The sequence below is a fragment of the Pseudonaja textilis genome, chromosome 3 (assembly GCF_049901715.1).
Source record: "Pseudonaja textilis isolate UNSWEBS1 chromosome 3, rPseTex1.2, whole genome shotgun sequence".
Lineage (NCBI taxonomy): Eukaryota > Metazoa > Chordata > Lepidosauria > Squamata > Elapidae > Pseudonaja > Pseudonaja textilis.
This window is the reverse complement of record NC_141992.1, coordinates 144,057,474-144,077,095: the sequence shown is the minus strand read 5'-3', so window position 1 is coordinate 144,077,095 and position 19,622 is coordinate 144,057,474. Positions and strand designations below refer to the sequence as shown.

The 19,622-nt window shown below is 35.7% G+C and overlaps 1 protein-coding gene across 1 annotated transcript in view; it reads left to right on the top strand.

Moving 5' to 3' along the window:
- Window positions 1–19,622, top strand: part of ZNF407 (zinc finger protein 407) — a 354,338-nt gene that overhangs the window by 147,692 nt on the left and 187,024 nt on the right. The window contains exon 4 of the mRNA XM_026699460.2: window positions 7,786–7,860. Within this exon, the coding sequence (XP_026555245.1) occupies window positions 7,786–7,860 (75 nt within the window). The remainder of the gene's footprint in view (window positions 1–7,785; window positions 7,861–19,622) is intronic.

Here is a 19,622-nt window from a genome sequence, read left to right as displayed (position 1 = left end):
GACAATAAAAATAGTTAGACTAAGTAAGCAATATATTATAATAGTATGTAATATAACCAGGGGTGGGATGCTACCAGTTCGGCCCAGTTCTATAGAACCTGTAGCTGCGAAGAGCAGCTGACACTGAACCAGTTCGGTGTTTGGCCCACCCGCCCAGGCTCTAGGCTGTCCTTTCTTCCCTGCTTTTCCCTCCTCAGCTGCTTTGTGTGACACAGCTGAGATTGAAAAAGCAGGAAATGAGGATTTTCAAACGCTGTGCTAATGATTTCTTGCAAACGCTGCACACACAATTGTCCCCAGTTTGGAGAAGCAGCAAATTGCTCCATTGGCTGGGCCCACCCCTCCCCATCTACTCATTCCTTACCTGGCATGTGAGCCAACCAACTTGCCTGGTTTGGTAAATTGCTATTTTTCCTTTTTTCCCCATGACCATCTGCTCTGTTCTGCTCTGCCAGGAGATTTAGATTAACTAGAAAGTAGGAAATCCTTGAATTTCTTGCTTTCTAGCTAATCTAAAAGCAGAGCTGAACCTTCCTTAGGACTGAAGTTTTTCAGTGCAGCCGATTGCAGGTAGCCGATTGCAGATAGATAGATCTCTAAATTAATCTGTGATTCTGTGAGCAACTCAATCTGCCTACCTGCTTTGCCTGCTTTTGGGTAAAAGTTGCTATCTTTTAAATAAAAAAATCAGTATTTATATAAATATTTATAATATTTACATACAAGCCATGCCCACCCAATAACATGACCACCAAGCCATGCTTAGTCAGCAAGCCACACTCACACAGTCTCATGACCACCAAACCACATCCACGGATTAGGCCACACCCACAGAACCGAAGTTGCGAAGAAATTTGAATTGCATCCCTGAATACAACTAATTATGTTATATTACATACTAATATAATATATTACTTATTAACTTCTGTAATTTTTTATATAAAAAAGGAAAGTGAACATTACATCTCTGGGGGATATATTTTGAAGAAAACCTTTTTTTAATATAAATTCATTAACAAGGAATGGTAAAGTGCAGTATATACCGTATTAAAGTATTATTGTATGTTGAAGTGATTGTAGGGAAAGAGGTTAACAAGAACTTCAAGCTTGCTTTCTCACATCTTTGATCGGTAAGAGGAGGAGCTGAGATTTGTCTGTTAAACAAATCATATTGTAGTTCCCTGTTGAATTCAGAATTCAGAATGTTGAATAACTATGATTCGTTCTAACAAGCCATAATTTAAGCAAAGAAAAAATATATATCATGATTCCGTGAGGAAGGAAGGAGTGAGGGAGGGAGGGAAGGAAGGAAGGTAGGAAGGATTTATGGGCCCATTCATGAATCTATGGATTCATTTTGTTTTAGTTGCAATGGGAGTCAAGCAACCTATCAATTTGTGTATGTCTGTGTACATCTATGTGTGCATAGAGGTTCCATATGTGTCTGTTTAGTGTTCCTTTGCCTTTCATTTTCTTAATGTAGAAATAATGATTATTAGACAGAATAGTAAGTTGTCTTAAATTTGTTTTTACAGTTAATAATTCAATCTAAAACAATCATTCAGAAAACTAAAGCTTTAAAAACTCTGAAATATTAAATTACAAGTTTTAGTAGTAAAATGTTTTAACTTACTAAATGCACGATATAAACAGGAAAACCCCAACCGATATAAAATCCATGCTGAAATATATTCTGGAAGGATGAATTAAATACATCCACATCCTCAACTATATAGCAAAGAAGGCTCTGCCTGCAAACCTTTTGGTCAGAACTTCCCAGATATGAGAGTTCACCCAGAGCCTGATTTCCTATGCAGTATAATTGCTCTATTTATTAAATAATTTCTATTAAATAACTCCTATTCCTAGATTTGGCTACCCTGAGACTCAGACAGTAAGATAATCTCTTCTTTGAAAAGTGGATGACAGAAAGGAAGACAGTCAGGGTTATCCATTTCATTTGATCATGCAAATAATAATTCTCTTACATCTTGAACAGCACATTTTGATGTCACAGATACAGCAATGGAGGACATCTTGAGAGACAGTTCTTCCTTTTTTGAATGATAGATATAGGAATATGCAGGAAGAACAGAGCTGATTGATAGATAGTGAACAGCTCATCCATAATCATCTGTCTGATATAGATGGTAAATTATTCTGAAGATTGATGCAGGTCATTGAACAGCACATCAACAACCTATTGTCCATCATTCTTCTCAAATGGAGTCTGGGACACTGACAGATAGTCCACCATAGTCTACATAGAGCATGAAAAGGTACACAAAGGTTCCTTTTTAATATTGCAGCAATGCAAGATGTTGCTAACTCCTGTATCATTTTTATATCTACTCACCAGCTTGTTTCTGTAATCCTATTTTTAGGCAGTAAGAACCAAATTGAACTACTAAATGATTCTTTGATATAGTGCTTTTTCAAAAAGAAAATATAAGCTCTACACATATCTAGTTGAAACTAAATGGCCTTACTTTCAATAGATCTTATTTCAGTAGTGTAGAATTTATTTTCAGTTTTATGTGCTTTTGTCCATATTTTATACTGAATCTTTGAAAGAGTTTTTATTAATATTTGATAATCCCAGATTAACTATCACTTTTGGATTTGTCATAGTTTTACAGACTAATATACATTGTCATGGATATCTGATTAATTCTGTTTCATGCTTTTTGGCATATGCATAAGGAATTGCATAATAAAATCCTCTTGGCTGATTTTTAGGATGCTTTTATCACTTAGAATTATAATTTTACCTTTTAAAAACTGAATTAATAGAGGGAGAAAAAGCACACTCTTTGCTCTCGATTCAAGTATTCAGTATATGATCTCTTGTGTCACATGATTGTGAAAGTATTATGAATATAATTTAGTTTTAAGGAAAAATGGTTTTATCAGCCAAAGTATCAGCCAATTAGGCATCACTGGTAGGATTAAATATTAGCCAAAATTTCTGTTGCTAGTAAAAAAAAAAAAACAGGTTGATCACATTGATTATCTAAGAATTTGCTAGTATTAAGTTGAACACTTTTGATCATCAGCTTTTGTTGATGATACAATGAGCTTGCAATGAATTGAATACATAGAAGATTGGTAGTTAAAAAAAACATCCTTTACGTACCCAAGGTTAAGAATTATTTAAAGCTTATCTTTCAAATTTATCAATATATGAATATATATATTGTAGCCTGAAATTTTATGGCTTACCCTCAAATTCCCATTGTTTTTAAATGGATGCAAAAATAAATTCACCATATGTCCAAAATTAGAAACTCACCTGAAAACTCATTCAGTATGATTGTGTTTTTTCCTCCTCAAATACATGCTAAAACTCAAGCAGTCATTCTTCAGACTTGCTGACTTCACAGATTTGTGCTCATTTATACTTGTCATGGAAAGGTAGACGTGTACTATATTAGGTTGTATTATGTATTCAGCCAGTTTAAATACATATGATTCAATGCAACCTTCCATATGTTTGTTAAGTAGTTTTTACTTAAAAATTTAGGGGACCTTGAATGTATAAATCCAAGTTTCAGACTCGGGCTGCAGATTTTATTTTCCAGATTAATTTATCTCAGCTTTTCATTTGTCTCTGGCTAATATGAAAATCTTTTAAAAATAATAAATAACAAAAATATAGATAAACACCTCTTGTGGTTTTGAGGGAAGCAATGCATTTTACACCAATGTTTTACATGTTTAATAGAAGGATACCATAGATAATTTTACTTCTTAAAACAAATTCTCTATGATTCCTTCTACATATCCTTCACAGGATTCAAAATCCTCCCTCTCTCCTTCCTTCCTTCTTTCCTCCCTTCCTCCTTCCCTCCCTCCTTTGAAAACTTTTATAAGGCGTGTAAAGGTCATATGTCTTTCTGATTCATAAAAAGACTTTGCAAATAGATCATGGAATGGATTATTGTTATGTAGCAAGGTAACATGGCTTGATTTAATATTTTAACATTATTTAACCAATCAAATCTAACAAATTAAACAAATGGATGGACAGACTGATTAGTGGAGGGATAAATTTGAGGGGAAATGAAAAAAAATAAATTGGTGAAAAAAGTTGGGTTCAGCTAGAAAAATCTAGGCAAAAGTTAGGATCATAATAAATGAGAAGAATGATGGGTCATATATGGCAACCACAATGATTTTTGGTAAGGCAATGTTAGATGAGCTGGTTACATATTTTAATGGGGAATGTGCTGCTGCTCGAAACAGTGGTAGCAATGCATTCCTGTGGAAGTAGTGCTGTATGGGAAATTGGGATATTGTGAGTTCTAGTCCTGCCTTGGACAAAGCCAGCTGGGTGACCTTGGGCCAGTCACTTTCTCTTAGTCCTAGGAGCCAGGAATGGCAAACCATCTCTGAAAAAGCTTGCCAAGAAAACTCCAGGGACTTGTCTAGGCAGTCTCAGAATCAAAACCAGAGTTGAACAGAAGGAGAAAAAAAAATAGATACATACTATAGAAAAAAACAAATTGTTACCAACTTCCAGCAAGTGATAAATTACTATTACACAAAACAGATGGGAAATCCAAAGTCTGCCACTTAGAAATATGACAGCTCTCAATCAATTAGGCCCTTTTTTTGGTCTCTGACAGAGTGTCATTTTCAAATAGAGATGTTCACCTATTATGACCTCAGTTATAAGGCCATGATCAGGTTTTAATTTATTAGCTAGTAATCACTACCATCATCACAATGGTTAATACTATTATTTGAAATAGGTGAATTATACTCATCATATCCAACATAAATACTGTGAATCATGCTAAAAACATAGGCATTGTTGATCATGTACTCATTAAGCATTTGTATCTAACTTTAATCTTCCTTTTAATCAATTAATTGGAATGAAGGAAGCCTTGGTTTTCCAAAATAAAAGTGTTGTGAATTCAGTCTTGTTGGGATATTGCTTACAATAATATTAAGATGATTCTGTCATCTTTCTAAAAGTAGTGGCAAGAAATTTGGACTTCCTTGCATTCTTATAATAACTGAGAATTTTAAGTTACTCTCATCATTTTATTTACATGCAATAATTCTACTGAGTCTTGCATAGTGATAAAATGGCAATAAATTATTCTAAATTTCAGATATTGGGTTGCCCATATGTATTACCCAAATATAAAAAAGTGAGAATCAGTGGAATTCTAATATATTTATTTTTTTATAAAAAACAATAAAGCTCCTATCATTTTAAAAATACAGAGTGATATTTTTATACCCCGAAGGCTACCCAAAATAAATATTTCTTCTAATAATGTGAAATCTTCTAAATCAGACCAGACATGAAGATTGGATAATACTATATATAAAGTGGAAATATTACTATTTCTTGCCTTTCATAGCTTTTATATTACGTGCTAAGGTATTTTATAGATCTTGTACTGTCCATTAGTGGAAGCATCTATAAATGAATTCAACATTTAATGTTAAAAATCTTATAATCTGCCAGCTTGATTTGTAGCCCGTCATATCATGGAATACTAATTAAAATCATATTTTTGCATATGTCATGCCTTTCATGTACATATGCAAATAGACTTCTAGTGCCTTTCAGCTATTAGTAATTAACTTTATGAAGGACAGCTGTAAATGCATAATTAACAAAAATGTTTGCAAGCCCTTTTCACACTGAAAGTAAGAGCAGTAACTTATTATTTTTGTTCTTTCATTTGTGTTTTGTGTTTTTCAGCCTTGTGTTAGTTACTATGGATGCCATTTTAGTTTGACTGATCTGCTTTATATTACATTTTGCTTATGTAATTACATAGTTAAATTTAATGTAACTGATCATTGGAAATCTGTGCCATTACCACTATGTTTTTCATCACAATTAAACCAAGTGTACTACTTTGTCTTTAAAAGGTGATGATGACATCTGAATTTGAAGAGCAAGATGTGATTAGTAACATGTATGACATGGGCATAGAATCTATTTTGAATACTTTAAAACAGTTATGTCTTTTTCTGGCCTTACATGAGTGCCTACAACACCTGATGAGCAATTCCAGGAAAATATGGGCTTGCTTTCAGTTTTCCCAACAGATGCATATTTCACATGATATCTTATTTTTCACATTTGTATTGTTGCACAACTCTGGTTCTTAGTATTAGGCATAAAGATAGTTTTCGTGTTTTGATATCTATCATGACTTGGCTTTTGCCATCAATACAGGGGTATATGTATTGTCGGTGGGGGATGGAAGGGGAGAGAGAGAGAGAGAGAGAGAGAGAGAGAGAATTGTCACACATATAGACAGTTCAACAAGTGGCCATCAAGTGTGGCCTATACCATGGTGATTAACTGTCCCTGCTGTTGTTCTGCATCAGCTTGATCCCCCTCAGCCAGATAATCACAGGGACTGGATATGGATACAATTCAAACATGGTTCTACCATCAGCTGCCTCCTTTATATGGATGATATCAATCTGTATGTTAAATATAAACAAGATGTCAGCTTACTGATCCATCTGGATCTACAGTGAGGACATTGGGATGTCATTTGGATTAGAAATTTGGCTTACTGATAGTCAAGAGGGGAAAGGGAGTTAAAACTGATGGTGTGAAACTACCAGCAAGCCACATAGCAGACATACAGACCAGCTTCAGGTACCTTGGTATCTCACAGTCACTTGGGGATCATGATGAGGAGGCAAGGTTAACAGCAATATCCAAGTACCACCAAACAATAAGACAAGTCCTGAAAAGCCAGCCCATTGAGAGGAACAATATTTATTCCATCAATGTATACACCCTACCAATCATCAGATAGCCTGCCAGTATAGTGAGCTGGCCAAATAAGACATGGAAGTTGTAATCTGAAGACCCACCAAACAATGTGTGGAGGTTTTCACCCCAAATCCAGCACCCAGATATTATGCATCAATTGGAAAAAGGGGGTAGGTAAGATCTGGTGAGTGTCAAAAGTGAGATTTTCCGGGCAAAACCCAGAGCATCCAGGACTACATTAGTAAGATTGCACGCAAAGCGGAGTTGCTGATGGTATATCTGAGTCAGCAGCAGACATGAGAGAAAGAGCAAGCTCAGGAAATGCCATGGCATGACAAGACCCTGCATGAGAGGTAGGGTCACTGGGCTCTGTATTTAATGGTTAATTGTACTTTCCAGTTATGTCCGAAAAAAACAAATTTAAATGTATTCTATATTTTTACTAGGGGACACTCAGTGGTTAAAGATGCTGAGTTATCAGCTGGAAAACTTGGGTTTGAGGCTCGAGCGTTTCTTGATGGGATGAGCTTTCTTTCCTGCCCAACTAACAGTTCGAAAGCATGCAAATGGTACCACTTTGGTGGGAAGGTAACAATATTCCATGTGCCTTGGCCTTTAGTTATGCCGGCCACACAACCATGGAAATATCTTCAGACCAAGCTGGCTCCCTCAGTTAAAAAATGAAGATGAGCACCTCTCCTAGAGTCAGAAACCATTGGAAAAGGGAAACCTTTACCTTTATATTTTTACATTTTCTTAATTTTGCCTCCATGTTTATGCTCTATCACACGGGGTGTCAAATTCAATTGTGTCACATGATGTATTGTGATGTATTGTGATGTTTTTTGCCTTTACGGAGTTGGGGTGTGCGTGATACTTCTGGCCCGCAGGCTGCCAGTTTGACAGGCCTGTTTTATCATAACTATTATTTCTAAACTACATTGTCTTTCAGATTGCATGTATACATATTCATTAATTCTATCTAAACTGAAACAATAACCACAATTAATTTTGTTTTTCAGGGTGGCCTTTGTAATGAAGAAACATTTAAACACCCACTTACTAGGAAAACATGGAGTAGGTACACCAAAAGAAAGGTAAAATAAACTAACAGTTTTACAGCTCTGTGCATGCATGTGCTTAGTTAATAAATATTATAAGAATGTTACACGGTACTGGATCAGAGGTGGTATTCAGCAGGTTCTGACCAGTTCTGGAGAACTGGCAGTGGAAATTTTGAGAAGTTTAGAGAACCGGCCATTACCACCTCTGACTGGCCCTGCCCTCATCTATTCTCTGCTTCCCGAGTCCCAGCTGATTGGCTGGGTCTTCTTTTGTTGCCCTGCACAGGTTAGGTGGGGTGGGGTTAGGTGGGGTGGGGTTAGGTGGGGTGGGGTTAGGTGGGGTGGGGAGCGAATGGGATTATGCAGTAACCTTCCCTCAGGAGTGGGGAGAGAATGGAGATTTTACAGTATCCTTCCCCTGCCACACCTACCAAGCCATGCCACGCCACCAGGCCATGCCCACAGAACTGGTAGTAAATTTTTTTGAATCCCACCACTGTACTAGATCCATGTTTGTCTATATACAGATAGGAAACAAATACTGAGATAATAGATTAAATGATAGATAGATAGATAGATAGATAGATAGATAGATAGATAGATAGATAGATAGATAGATAGATAGATAGATAGGCAGGCAGGCAGGCAGGCAGGCAGGCAGGCAGGCAGGCAGGCAGGCAGGCAGGCAGATGTTTTATAGAGAGAGATATCCACCTTCCTTTTCATCAGTTGATTTTTCTGTTGCTGGGGCCGAAATCAGGTTTTGATTCTGTAGGAATGTTTGAAGTAGGCATACAAGTACTAAGTTTCTTGCCCTTATATAATATCTATTGACAACCACTGGAGACATAATCAGAATAAAACTTTTTGTTAGCATTTAGATAGACATTCATAGTGATAGAGCTGAAGTCTTTAAATAGAAAGTGAAATGACATTTTTTTAAAGCTGTAAATCAAATTCTCTTGCTCTGGCTGAATCCTTTAAAAATGTCAGTGATGAAAATCCTAGTCTATAAATTAATGGTTAAGCTAATCAAATCTAATCAAATTAATCAAAATCCAATTTTGACATTGAGACTGAAAGGAATGATGAAGGGTATAAGTTTCTCCCTTACTCATAAAGCCTTTCTTTGTATATGGTTTTATAATATACTTGGAAAATTGCACACTTGTAATATATATGGTTCCTATATGTATTACTCATCAAATACATACAAAATGTCATTTTAAAAGTATGGTTACCTATTCAAAAATAACACTGAGCTGACATGCCAGAGGTACAGCTGCACCCATGGATTATGGATTATTATGGATCTGTATATTATACAGTTGTTTTTCATATTCTTTCATGGCTTAAAAGCTAATTGAAAAAACCAGGATGATTCAAATTCAGTTTTTATTTAGTGCAGAATAGTTTGCATATCACTGACCTTTATCTATACTTGTTATTAGCATGAATTTTCTCCATTTCCATTGGTACAATGACTTTGGTATCGAGTAAGTGGAAGAAGCAAATGCTTACCATATCTCTCTGGTTGCTGGTCAGGGACAATTTGACGATCCATTGTGCTACCATAAGGAATAAGCAGTGACTATTGGAGGCACTGTGGAACATCCTTTAGTAGGGAATTACAGGGTAATTAAATCTAATGTAGTATGGTCTCTCTGTCTCTATAGCCAGCTTCAAAGTTTGGCTTGACATTTCTAAGCATCACATGTTGACGCTTTCCCGAAATATTGTATAATCCTTCTCAAGGAAGAAAATATATATTAGAGGCCACCAGTGTCATACTTCCAGTAATTCATTTCTTTTTGTTAGCTTTTAAAATATTTAAAATTCTTTTAAAAGCATGCTGACAGTGGATTATGGATGTTGATCAGATTAGGAGGGCATTACATTGAGGAAAGTTGGCAAAGATGATATAGCTTCAACTGTATTTGGTTCTGATTTGCCAATTTCCTTATTACGTAAATTATGCTCATTAGGTTTTAATTTTGGAGTTGACTCCTGGGACTTTTTGTGAAACTGGTGTTACATAAATTATATGCCAATCTTATTATATACCAACTGGTATTTAGATCACTTTCAATATCCTAGTTTTTATATACCATATGGAGTTTGCCAAGTCAGGCTCCTTCTCATGAAGCACAAGTTTATCTTTTTATAAACCATGTTGTTATAGATCAGGTGTGTCAAATTCACGTCATCAAGGCATCATCACGTGATGTATCGGGGCCAGCACATGATGCATCCGGCCTGTGGGCTGTGAGTTTGATACCTCTGTTATAGATGCTCATTCTCCAGCTTTAAACTAGAGAGTGGACATGATTTTCAACAAAGCAGAAAAAGCAAAATTGCAACTAAACTTGATATAAAAATAGAAAAAATAGTTGTTCTGAACATTTAGATGGAGTTGCTTTGTCAATTGATGGGTTGTATTGGGTGAGAACCCCCTTGTTTTCCCCTTCATCTTGTTTTTCTTCCTATGCTTTGGGTCAGCAAGACTTCAAGTGTGAGATATGGCAGTAAGATATTCACAATAGATAGGTATTCTAAGTGCCTGCTCCAGGAAGTTACATAGCATAGAAGCCTATGCTGTTTGTCAAGACTTCATGATGAAAGGTAGAAGTGATAGTCATTTTCTCCCTGGAGGACATTGGTTTGGTGAATTATTAAAAAGAATTCTACTAGGCCTTCCGCAATCTAAAGTCTTGAATTCCTCAAGCTTTCCTCTGCTAGTGGTTGAAAAACGAGCATGGCCTTAATTGCTATTCTCTAAAATCATACCATAACAGATAACAGATAAACAGAGTTGGAAGGACCTTATAGGTCATCTAGTCCAATCCCCCGCCCAAGTGGGAGACCCTACATCATTTCTGACAAATGGCAGTCCAATCTCTTCTTGAAAGCCTGAAGTGATGACACTCCCACAACTTCTGAGGGCAAGCTGTTCCATTGGTTGATTGTTCTCATTGTCAGAAAGTTTCTCCTTATTTCCAGGTTAAATCTCTCCTTGTTCAGTTTCCATTCATTAATCCTTGTCTAGCTTAAAGGCACTTTAGAAAATACCTTGACCCCTTCCTCTCTGTGGCAGCCCCTCAATATTGGAAGACTGCTATCATGTCTCCCCTGGTCCTTCTCTTCACTAGACTAGCCAGGCCCAGTTCCCATAACCTTTCAATACTGCTGTATATAGTATTGTATATACTATGCTGTATATAGTTATCACAGGAAGAAGGAATTGAATGGAAGAAGGAATTAAACGGATTCCTCTCTCTCCACCTACTGTAATAGTGAAGAGCTGATAGGACAGAGTCCCGTCATTTTGAATTCTAACATTTAGTTGTGTAATCCCTGTAAGAATGGCTTGCAGAGGATGGCTTTGTTACTGTTTGCTACACCAGACTCAATCAATAATAATTACTTGAAAAATGTTATGTTTATTATCAATGAAATGCATTGCAAGATCTTGGCAACCTTCTTTAAGAAAGGGCGACTATATAGGGCTGAAAGTTCATTATTTCTTCCTGTTAGAAATAACACAGAGAGCCAGTTTGGTGGCTTAGGTAAGATACCAGGCTAGAAAATGGGAGACTGTAAGTTATAGTCCTGCCTTAGCCATGAAAACCAACTGGATGATCCTGGGCCAGTCTGTCTTGATCTCCCTCTCCCTCTCTCTTTCGCCCTCTCCCTCCCCCCACTCCTTTAACACACCTCATAGGGTTGTTATTGTGGTCAAACGGATATGTTCGCGGCCCTGAGTTATTTGTAAAAAAATAAACCACACCCACCTAATGTCACGGTAAAGTAGAGGATTTCACCCATCACAAGAAAGGCCTAGTACATCTACCACTTTCTTCTAATGTTTTCTTTCATATCCAGATAATGTATTTATACTGAGGCACAGCTAGTTACCTTATAATTGTCGTAAATACTGTGTAAGAAGTAACTTATGCCACCCCTGTGGCTGGATGTACTGTAAAGTATCATTCCATTGATACTGAAATGCTCTATCTGAGGCTAGGAAGCATGATTTTTAGTAATCATGGAGCATTTTAATCTTTATCTGTGTAGCATTGCTGTCTTCCCTCTTTGCTGTAAAGCTTTCTGGCTAATTCATTTAATACAAAGCCTGCAGAGGAAGAATGTGATGAATTGTAGCGGTCAGCTGTTTCTATAGCATTCTGTGCCCTTCTGACCTTAGGAGCAAAGGCACAAGTTCAGAAATCCACATTTTGTGCTTTTAAAAGTTTCCTAAACCAACAGGAATGTGTATTGATAGAGATAACGGGTGTGAGATAGTATTAATTCTTTTGAATACAAAGCACAGCCATTTTAAAAAGTGAAGTTGCCCTGTTGACAGGGCTTTTCTAACAGTGCAGCATTTATTTTTAATGTCCCACAAGGCTGAGTACTTGTGGAAGATTTGGACTCACAATTTTAATTTCCCACTAGCTGTCCCTTGCTGGTGATGAGTTAGATTGAAACAATACAGTCCATTTTGCTGATTTTCTCTTTGTTCTTCCCTGGTGTTTGTGACTTGGATTTAAGAAGCATTTAATCATGATGCTGAACTAACAAACTGGATAAACTCATTGTAATTTACGCAGCAAGGGAGCAAAAGCTTCTATTTAAGAGATTAACCTTAGGTCTGTATTTGGCCAAAAGCTATTGCTTAGTTTTGTACAGCCTCTATTGCAAATCTAATTTATATCATTAAAATGTACTTTTCTGGTAAGTCTTAAAGACAAGATATTAACCATATTAAAATGTTTGTTTAAACTTCAAAAAGCAAGACACCAACAATTTCTTTTCTCCTATTCTCCCCTGATTTATCTTTGATTCATTTTTTCCCAGTGTTTATTATGCCAGACCTTTAATGTAGGTCAGTTTAATATAGTGATCTACCCTAAAAAGCATGGGCAATAGTAAGAGATGATAGGAGTTGTGTCACTTATAGAGGAACACATATCACCCATCTGTGTTCTGAGAATGAATGAATGAATGAATGAATGAATGAATGAAGTGCAAGCAAACAGATTGTAAAATATGCACAGGTCAAATGGAGCCTGTTGCCCGTGCAGATGTAAGAAATACACAACCATCTGCCATGAAGGTGGTTACAATTAAAAAAGTTTGATTCTAACAAAAGAGATGAGAATCCCAAATTGTTTGTCTTTTACTGAAAAATAGTAGGAAAGTACATGTGTTTCTATGTGCACACGATAAGTTTGTAATTTTAGGAGCACCTCAATCTAACGAGCTGCCATTTAGCAGATTTCAGATACAACAGGTAGCATTTAACCACATAATTTCCAAAATCATCATTGCATCCTGGGTAGTTCAGGTGAGACAATTTAGTTATGTTTTTTGTTGTTTTTTTCCCTTATTTTACAACTATTTATATTATTTGAATACAAATATACAAAAGGTGTAAAATTACCACAACTGTCATAAAATCAATGCAATTGATGCAAATTACACAGATTATAAACTTTTTATAATTAACGGATAGATGGGGAAAAGAAGCATCCCCTCCCAATTAATCCATTCTGTAGAGGTTTTATTGCAATCAAATATATATTTCATACTGTAATAAATACTATACATTATTATTAATTGGCTCATAATTTTTTTTGCAAATGTTCAGTCTTTGTGGTTTGATATATGCAAGGTGATAATTTTTAAAAAAATCATACATATATTTGTGTTCAAAATAATATATTGAAATAAGTTCAACAGATTTTATTTCTATGAACACATAGAGAATAAAAATAACCTCCTATGGGCATCTTAAGATACATAATAAAAATATTTCCTAACAAAGTAGCTTATATTAACAAATGTTTAATAATATAGATAGTTGCATTGAGAGGAATATCTTATAAAGTAAGATAGTATGTATAGTAAAACACTTTGTCAAGAAAGCATTGTTTAAAGATTAGATATCTACTTAATCTTAAAGAGTAACACACAGGTATTTTTCAGGAATAGGTCTTCTTTACCTCTGTTCAACCTATCAGTGAATTTATGTGATAAATAAATATTTATATTAATAAATGAAAGCATCCTTTCTCTCGTGCTATTTGTGAAGTTGGACTCAGGTACGCATTAGGGATGTTATATCACCTTCCCTGCAGCATAGACCAATCTTTACTACATCTATCTAACATATCAGAGGATTGATTAAGTTTCTTAGACTTTATATTTATATTTTGGAAGACTTCAACATACTGTACTTGGGGACCTGGATAATGGCATGTGACTAAATGGCCATCATGAGAACCATGGGTTGCTTCCAGATGATCTTGGACCATTTGGAACAAGGTCTGAGGGTAGAGAACATTTCCCTTAGTTCTTGCCATGGTAAATTCACTGTCTGGTTTTCACAGAATTAACCAGCACCACAAACTACTGCAGGTAGGAAGGACATATTTGATCAGTCTGATGCAGACACCTAATGGATCCTGTTGGTTTCTCAAAGCACTAAATGGAGTTTTGCATTTGTCGAAGCCAGGTAGGTATTTCTCTTTCATGCTTGGTCAACCTCTGGCCTTCGGTGGCACTTGACAAGACTCTTCATGAGTTGCCTCACTCTAGTTGCAATGAAGTGGAAGAGACACTTAGAAGGATTCTCCTTTCTGAATTGTGAATTCTACTTGGGTGGGAAAAGAACACATACTCCATTATAGATTGCCTCAGGATTTTTTCTTATCACTGTTATTGTTGGACACAAATAAATCTGTACTGTTTATCATTTAAATAAAATTGTGGGGAGATCATATACCTACATAGAATAAATGTATGCATGTATCATGCATACATAATACACACAATAAATATATACTGATGATACTTAGATTTCTGCACTCTTGGCATAGAAGCCCTGATAAAGGCTCACCCATCACCACCACATGGAATCTACAACTGAGAAAGGACAACATTTTAAGTATCTCTTCTCCCACTTTATTTTAACTAGAGTGAGGCAACTCATGAGCAATCTTGTTCAGGTGCAATGGACTGCTTAGACTGAACCTACTAAGATAGACCAGTTGTGGACTAATTGAGTTCAGAGATAATCCATATCTACCCTGTCCCTGTCTCACCCTCCCCACCAACGACTCTAGTACAAAAAAAAACGTAGACACAGAATCAGGAAAAAAAATCTTCTAAAGTACTTTTTGTCATTTTGGAGGTACCTCTGAACTGTCACTTAATCCTATATTTCAAGGCCACTGGTGTTTAGTACATCACCATTATTATGTATTAATGTAATGTATTGATTTGAGCAATAAGTACTGGGATGCTTTTTTATAAAGGTAAATGTCCATTGACAAGAGAAGAGAGAAATATGAAATCTCTATGTTTTAGACTTAATTTTTCAGTGTAAATTCTTAATGGCTGGTGTAAGATTTTTTTAAAATCCTTTGGTCTTAGTTATGTTTTTTCTTTTTCATCTACTAAATCAAATGACGGATTTACTCACACAGCTGGTGCTTCTGCTTTATTTATGCACTCTGTCATATAGTTCCATGAAAAAACATTAGCCAACTAGCTGTATTCATTTTCATAATTATGGTTGTCTGTTTTCACATTCGCATGACCATGAAGATGGCTGCTTCATCCTAATATAACTGATGCTTCCAATAGATTGTTGGCATTTCCTTCTCTTTCTTAGAGGATAAAATCAAGTACCAGGCTTTCATTTACAGGTGTCCCATAGTCTGTTTTGGACACTGAGACTCCCCGTTGAAAATAAAATATTAGTAGTTTATTTATAGCTGATAAAATGTCCAGTGAATTACGTGAACAAGATAGAGAGATCGTATTCCAATTCTTTGATCATGAACACATTTGTAAGACCTGGTAGTCAAATTTTATTTTGTGTTGAGGATTAGAAACAAATATTGTACATTACACTTTAAAATCTTGAAAAAATTAAGACATTCTTAAATATTGCTTGACTTATTTTGGCTACACATGAAAGTAGTGGGCCATTACTTCCTTATAGAATACCTTTATTGTCATTGCATTCTACAAATACATTGAAATTTGAAAGCTACTCCAGCACAGTGCCCCAAACACCACATCACAATCACACTACAGAGTATTTAAAATGTTTTAATAATAATAATAATAATAATAATAATAATAATAATAATAATAATAATAATAATAATAATAATACCTAGTCTAAAACCTATCTAAAACATATAGTAAGTTAGATAATTTAAAAATGCCACTATATGCATAGGACTAAATCACATATGCATTGTTTGATTCAAGACAATTATTGCCTTGGAAAAGAAACTGTTTCTCAGTCTATTAGTCCTCATTTTAAGACACCTATAGTGTCTCCCTAATGGTAACAGTTCGAAATATGAATGATCAGGATGAGAATGGTCTGTGGAGATTTTTAGTGCTTTAGAGAGAAGTCTGGTCTTCGCAATCTCTTCTAAAGAAGAAAGAGAGCAACCGATGATTTTTTTGTGCTGTGTTTATAACTCTCCACTACAGAACATCCAGCATATCACACCATTACACAGTATGCCAAAATACTCTCAATGGTAGAACGGTAAAAAGTAACCAGCAACTTCTCACCCAGGCCACTCTTTTTCAGCAGCCTCAGAAAGTGCAGGTGCTGTTGGGCCTTCTTTGCAGTCGCCATAGTGTGGACCGACCAAGTAAGGTTGTTGGAAATATGAGTTCCTAGAAATTTAAAACTATGAACTCTTTCCACACAATCTCCATTGATATATAGTGGGAGAGGCTTTGCTTTGCATCGTCTGAAGTCTATAATCAATTCTTTGGTCTTTTTGATGTTCAGGGCGAGGTTGTGACTCTTGCACCACAAGACCATCTGAAAACCTCTGACCTATAGGCCGTCTCGTCTTCTCCTGATATGAGTCCCACGAACGTGGTGTCATTTGCAAATTTTATTATAGAGTTAGTGGGACAAGAGAGAGTGCAATCATAGGTGTAGAGTGAATGCAAAAGGGGGTTCACAACACAATCCTGTGGACAGCCAATGCTGAGAGCAAGAGAAGAGAAAAATAACTGTCAATCCTAACAGTTTGGCATCTGGTAGTAAGAAAGTCCTTTATCCAACAGCAGATGTGAGTGGAGAGGCCCATTTCTAGCAACTTCTTAATCAGTATATCTGGAATGATGGTATTAAAAGCCAAGCTGTAATCAACAAAAAGCATCCTTATAGAGCTCCCACTATGCTCCAGATGGTTCAGTGCAATGTGGAGAGCCATGGCAATAGCCTCCTCTGTGGATCTGTTATTCCGATAGGCAAACTGGTATGGGTCAAGGTTTGATGGGAGGCAATCCTGTATATATTTTAAGACCAGTCTTTCAAAACATTTCATAATTATGGGTGTGAGAGCTACTGGTCTGTGGTCATTTAAAGTATCAGGAGAGGGCTTTCGGGGAACTGGAATAATAATGGAAGTTTTGAGACAAGATGGAACAATGGCTTGTGTAAGAGAAAGGTTAAAAATATTTGTAAATACTCCTGCGAGCTGGTCAGCACATGCTTTGAGTACCTTCCCAGGTATGCCATCAGGGCCAGCGACCTTTTTCACATTCACTGCTCTAAGCACCTGCTTCACATCATATTCTTGTACTGTGAACAGCTGAGTACCGGTAGTTTGTAGAGGCAGGGTGTTCGAAGACCTATTCAGTTTGAATTGGGCAAGAAGCAGTTCAATTCTTCTGCCAGTGATGCGTCCTTATTGATCGATATTGGGGTTGCTGCCCCTGTAATTAGTGATGTGTTTAATTGCCTGCCAAGCCCGTCGTGGATCAGTCTTATCCAGTCTTTATTGGATGGTCTCCCATCCATGTTTAAACAAGATTTTGGCCCTGTTTAGCATTTTGCAAGGCCAAAGTACTGCTACCAAGCTGGGCAATTTGAGTTGTGGAAATGTTTAATTTCGGAAACCTCTTAGGTGAAAACTTCTTTCCTGCAAGAGGTATATTAATCCTTTTATATTTCCTTCTAGTGAATGAGTGTACATTTGTATCATGCATACTAGTTGATATGTTGCTGTTTGCCAGCAGTATGCCCAGAGTCTATATTGTAGAGATTTCATTACAGGTGAGCTACAACGATCACTACCATCCTTGGTAAATTTAGTGGTAAGCTATCTCATAGTATGTTAATAAAGGAAAAGGAAAAGCTGCCAATGTACATGCAGAATGCTTCCCTTAGGAAATTAAGAAGTATGCACACCATGGGGTATGCATGATATGACTAACAGGCCCTCTCAGTTTCAAATCATCTTCAGCAGCCTGAAAGATTTTCTCCCCTGTGAGTTCCATATGAAAAAGCATCTTTGAATCAAGCCAGCTCAAAACAAGCTTTACTTAGTCATATCTTGCAGATTTTGATCTTAATTTTTTTTTTGTGATTAAAGCTGGTCCATTTGAAAAAAAGACTCTTATTGGATTAATTTAGTTAATTCATAATTTCATTATTGGATTTTAATACTGCTGTGTTGTATTACAGTTGTTAAATAATCAGTTATTGCACATAAGATCCAGAATCTCTTTAAATGAGGAATAGTATAAAACATTTTAAGTACATAAAATAAAGTTAATTAAACCTGCATCAATATGTATGCATAAAATATCTTTATAGAATGATAAAGTATACTATCATTCAGACAATACTGTACAATACTGTACAATATACAGCTAACATCATCTTTACTAGAGGCATTTCCCTTTTTTTAGTTTTATACAGGAGAAAATATCTTGATGTGTTATTTTATGATACTTGTAGATAGTTTTAGTCTGGTCCATTACACTAACTATCGTTTTAATTAGTCAGCCATTTTTAATTGATTGCATCATCCTATTAGTTGATCTATTTATTGAAAGACACTTGAATATTTCTAAAAAGTGTTTTTTTGCATAAGCTGTGTGTTTGATTAGTATCTAATTTCTGTCACTGCTGTATGTATGCAGGTGGAGGCAGTATAACATAATAAACAGGCTCTTGGCAATCACCTTTTTCAACATAAGATTCACGCCCAATCTTCTTTAACAAGATTTATTGAAAGGAATAGGAGTTGGATTGTGGAATTTCAACAATTAGAACCCAGTTTTATCTTTCAGTTGATTAGGAAGAAGATTTTTGATTCCTATTTTTTAAAATAATACTTCAGACAATTATCGTTAGGTGTTTTCTAAGAAATCCAGTTGCTCTTCTTTATTATTAAAACCTACATGAACAATTATATTTGCTTAGTAACCTAATTACCCCCAGAATTAAAGAACTTTCATTTTTCTTTCATTTTTTAAAATATATTTTCTTCTCCCTCCCCGTTTCTCTACCATTTTTATACTACTCCACAATCCAGACTCCTTTCAGATGCGTTGGATTCCAGTTCCCATACTGCTTACAGTCTAAAGAAAGGGACTGTAAAAAAGGACAGGCCAAAATCTGGACGATGCTAAGCAGGGAAAAGTTTTTATTGTACACTATAAAAATTATTTTGTTAAAAATAATTTTAACAAAATAATTTTTATTATGATTTAACATGTTTGCCTTATTATTTGCCTTCTCACTATATATAAATTATTCTTTTACATATGTTATATAAGAAATGGAAACAGTTTTTATTATTTAGCATTAGAATATTTTCTGTCTCTATTTTTCATATTTTGAAGGAATCTGAAAGAAAATCCAAGTAAAGTAGCAGTCACAGAGACCCAATAAGAAACGACAGGTTTAAGTCCTAATAATGCATACATGTATGTTCTTGGCAGTTATTAGCATGTTT